The following is a 4,511-nucleotide window of genomic DNA, read 5'->3' on the forward strand; positions in this document are numbered from 1 at the left end:
GTGTATTGTGTTACACGTGAGCAGATGATGTTGCAGGTGGATATGGTGAGGCATAGAGTCGGAGCAGAGCTTGTTTGGGAGAAAAGTTTACCAGAATTTTTATTATGATTTTGAATAAATTGTAAACTTTTATATTATCAAACTTGAATATTTTATTTGAAGTTTATAAGTATGAATTTAAGATTATTTTACAATGAAATAAAGTTTTTTTTTTTGGAAATGGTGTTATAATAAATGAAGTTTTATTCTTATTTCTTTATTTTATTATTTAAATTAATAATATCCGACTGGGATGTTACATTTGGTATCAAAGCTTTGTTTTTCAAAAGATTTTTGGGGTCTATGGGGAGTGAGCTTATCGTGTTTCGTGTGCGAGATAAATTTATGCTATTTTGATTGCTAAGAGTTGTTTGTGTGGCTATAACTTAGCTGTGTAATGAAAACAGCTGGAATATGTGGTGTGCTCAGACTATGGCTAACAGGAAGCGTAGAAATAATGATGTAGCGTACGAGATCACTAATGCAATCCACCGGATGGTTGATGCCATGCAGCCCGATGGCAGCACAACCTCAAGCCATGATCCCACCTACTCGGCCAGTGAGAATGGAGGATTTCATGGGGCACTAGCCAGCCAAATTCTCTAGCAAGGCCACTTATAACGAGGCAGATGCTTGGCTGCGAGAGTGCGAGAAAATTTGTCGAGTTATTGATTACACATATGCGTAAAAGCTGACGTTTATCACAGTCCTTCTGGTGGCAGATGTAGAGTACTAGTGGGTGGGGATGCAATAATTGATGCAGGCTCGAGAGGAGGAGGTGACATGGACTAACTTCAGGACAAGGTTCGTGGAGAAATATTTCCCTGACAATGCCAAACATGAGAGGAAAGTTGAATTCCTCACATTCCAGCAGAGGACTATGAATGTGTAGGCCTACATTGATAGGTTTGAGTACTTGGCAAGGTTCTACTCACCAGCCGAGGAGTGAAGGTGTAGAAAGTTCGAGGGCAGACTGAAACATGAGCTGTGCAGGTTCTTGGTGTCACTCAGGATCAGAGAATTCCCAATTTTGGTTGAGTAGGCCAATGTAGTTGAGCAGTTGGAGATGGAGCCCAACAAAGGAGCACAACCACAGAAGGTCACCACAGACTCCAAATAGCAGAAGAAACCATATAGCAAACCACAGTCTTCGGATAGAAAACTATAATGCTATAACTATGGTGGAGAACATTTGAGGAGGGATTGCCCAAAACCCTCTGGCAGTTCTAATGGTGGTACTAGCACTGGCAAGTGCTATGTTTGTGAGCAGACTGGACATTTTGTTCGACAATGTCCCAACATGAAACCAACTGGTGGAGCTCCAACAAAGAAGCCAGTAGGAGTACGACCTAGAGCAACAAGGTGAGTGTATGCTCTAACCAGCACCGAGGCGACTCAATCAGGTAACTTGGTGCAAGATTCATGTTTGTTATTTAATCACCATGTGGTTGTGTTGTTCGATTCAGGAGCCATTCACTCATTCATACCTAAGGAGTGTGTGGGACGACTCAGACTTGTAATGCGAAAGCTGGGGTGCGAGCTGATAGTTGCGAAACTAGCATCTGGCGAAGTATCCACCAACTCTGTTTGTGTCGAATGCCCTATGGAAGTGGCAAGCCGTAGGTTTAAGGTGAATCTCATCTGCTTGCCGATGGAGGGATTGGACGTGATTCTGGGGATGAACTGGCTATCCAGGAACCACATTGTTATTGATTATGGACGGCGCATAGTGGTGTTCCCAGATACAGAAGGACTTGAGTTGATCTCAACTCACAAGGCGATGAAGGAGATAGAAGTTGGAGCTACTTGTTTCATGATAGTGGCCCAAGGGGAAAAGAAAAGAACAACCGAGTAGATCAGAACCATACCGGTGGTGGATGAGTATGTAGATGCGTTTCCATATGAAATTTCAAAAATACCGCCAAGCAGGGATGTGGATTTCACTATTGATCTTATCCCTAGAGCTGGCTTAATATCGATGGCACCGTATCGGATGGCACCAACAGAGTTAGCTGAGCTGAAGAAGCAGATTGAAGATCTGCTAGAGAAGAAGTTTATCCGACCGAGTGCGTCGCCATGGGGAGCACCAGTGCTGTTAGTGAAGAAGAAAGACGATAGTTCCAAACTGTGTGTTGATTACCGTCAATTGAACAAACTGACCATAAAAAATAAGTACTCACTGTCAAGAATTAATGACTTACTAGATCAGTTGAGAGGAGTAACAATGTTCTCACCTTGGTCCTAACTGTAACCCATATGAGAGAGCTTTGGAAATTAGTTTTCTTTTTTTCCCTTCATTTGAACGACCCTCAAAGAGAACTAAGAGTGGGTTAGGATCGATTAATTTGCCAAATTGACACCTCTGGTTAATAGCAAGTCCGATTGACTATATTTTAGTAATCAATTGCCGCCAAAATTTAGCTTCTTGGTACCATGTAAACAATAAGAAGAGGGCAGAGAAATGATTGCATGTACATAAAGGAAACAAGAAAAGTCTAATCACTCAATTCAAGAGAAGGTACATATGAGAGAAAGGAAAGGGGGCTTCTCCCTGCACCTCCAATGATTTCTCCTATACCCCCAAAACTTATCTTAATTCCGTCTTTGCCCATGGTTAAAAAATGAGTTATTATTTTTTACTGCACTGCACCCCCAAAAGCAGATTCCCTGCTCTGCACCCCCTGCCCTTGCCCTTGGAATCTTTGACCTAGGGATTTTTTAATGTGCAGAGGCCTCCATCCTCCACACCTCTTCTCCCTGTTCTCTCTCTTCTCCCACACACACAACACAACACCCATACGTCCTCCCTCTTCTCCCCCTTCTCTCTCTTCTCCCACACACACAACACATTACCCACCCACGTCCTCCCTCTTGTCCCCGACGCCATCTTTTTGTCTTCTCCACACACCATTCTTGTCCCCATCCCCAGACAATCGCGTTTCATCTGTTCCCGCCGCTTTTACATTTTTGATGGTAGTTTCTCCATTTTTCACGGTACGTTTCTCCATTTTTTCACGTATTTTGATTTTAATTGATTTTAGTTGTAGGTTTGAATGTGTACATCTTCCCCTTTTTTGTGTTAAACCTGCTTCGGAAATAGTTTGGAAGGTGTGTTGTGTTGATGTCTGAGTATTTGAGACATGAGTTTTTTTTTCTGTTTTGGGAAACGAATTATGGAATCCGTTTCCCCTATTTTTTTTTTTTACAAAACGGATTGTGGAATCCGTTTGGGATTTCTTTTTTTTTTAGGAAACGGATTGTGTAATCTGTTTCCTTTTATTTTTTTTAAAAACGGATTGTGAAATCCGTTTAGTGTTTTTTTTTTGGAAACGGATTGTGTAATCCGTTTCCTATTTTTTTTTTTTTTTTTTTTAAAAACGGATTGTGAAATCCGTTTGGTGTTTTTTTTCTTTTTTTTTTTGGAAACGGATTGTGTAATCCGTTTCCAATTTTTTTTTTTAAAAACGGATTGTGAAATCCGTTTGGTGTTTTTTATTTTTATTTTTTTGGAAACGGATTGTGTAATACGTTTCCTATTTTTTTTTTTAAAAAAAACGGATTCTGAAATCCGTTTGGTTTTTAATTTTTTGTTTTTGTGAAATCCGTTTGGTTTTTTTTTTTTTTGGAAACGGATTATGTAATCCGTTTCCTTTTATTTTTTTTTTCAAAAACATTTTCCTTTCTTTTATTTTAGGTGAAACGGATTGTGGAAGTCGTTTCCCATACTGCTGAAACGGAACCTGAAATCCGTTTTGGGTGTGTTTTTTGCTTTTCGAGTGAAATGTGAAATCCGTTTTATCATTTGATTTACTTCTTTAATTTTTATTTAAATTGTTCTTCAATTTGTGAAATTCAACTTGCACTTACAGATTTGTGAAATTGAACCTGCACTTACAGTTATTGTTTTGTTTTTGTTTTTACGAGTAAAAAAAATGAAAGATGAGGGCGAGTATTTCTTATTTAAATAATTTGTATTTTATTTTATTATAGTTATGGTTCGGACACGAGGAAATTTATCTAGACGTGGTTCAAATGATGTACCCGAGAGTTCCACACAAGGTGGTGCACGCAAGAGACCGACAGCCTCGGCTCGTAGAAATCGTACAAGGGGTCAGGATGAAGCTAATGTTGTTGAGCATGATATTGTTGAGAATGAGGTCTCCGACGTTCCTCAGGAGGATGAGGAGGGGATTGATAACGATGGTGGAGGATTTCCTGGTGGTCCATATGATACATCTTTATTGACTCGGTACGAGGATCATGTTGCACGCATGATATGGGATGGTCAGGTCAGTAAGTAAGAAGTTATTATTTATGTTTGATTTTGTTTTTGTTAACTACTTTTATTTATTTTTTGTTTCTTTTGTTAAGTACTTTTATTTATTTTTTGTTTCTTTTGTTAGGATCGAGTTGTAAAAGTAGTGTCTCATATTAAAAAAGTGAAGAAATTAGGACGTCCTCACCCTTCTGTT

The 4,511-nt window shown here is 39.3% G+C and overlaps 1 protein-coding gene across 1 annotated transcript; it reads left to right on the top strand.

The window, feature by feature from the left end:
• Positions 1-471: 471 nt before the first annotated feature.
• On the top strand, positions 472-1,894 carry LOC114174395. Its single transcript, XM_028059235.1, has 2 exons — positions 472-598; positions 1,506-1,894. The coding sequence occupies exons 1-2, from the start codon at positions 472-474 to the stop codon at positions 1,892-1,894; spliced, it is 516 nt and encodes a 171-aa protein (XP_027915036.1).
• Positions 1,895-4,511: the final 2,617 nt, after the last annotated feature.

Source organism: Vigna unguiculata, chromosome 2 (assembly GCF_004118075.2).
Source record: "Vigna unguiculata cultivar IT97K-499-35 chromosome 2, ASM411807v1, whole genome shotgun sequence".
In the NCBI taxonomy this organism is placed as follows: Eukaryota; Viridiplantae; Streptophyta; class Magnoliopsida; order Fabales; family Fabaceae; genus Vigna; species Vigna unguiculata.

Excerpts from the sequence above, each read along its gene's own strand:
- LOC114174395 (XM_028059235.1), top strand. The coding sequence starts at position 472 with ATGGCTAACAGGAAGCGTAGAAATAATGATGTAGCGTACGAGATCACT. Across the intron at positions 599-1,505 it reads TGATCCCACCTACTCGGCCA|GAGCCATTCACTCATTCATA; the intron begins GTGAGAATGGAG and ends TGTTCGATTCAG.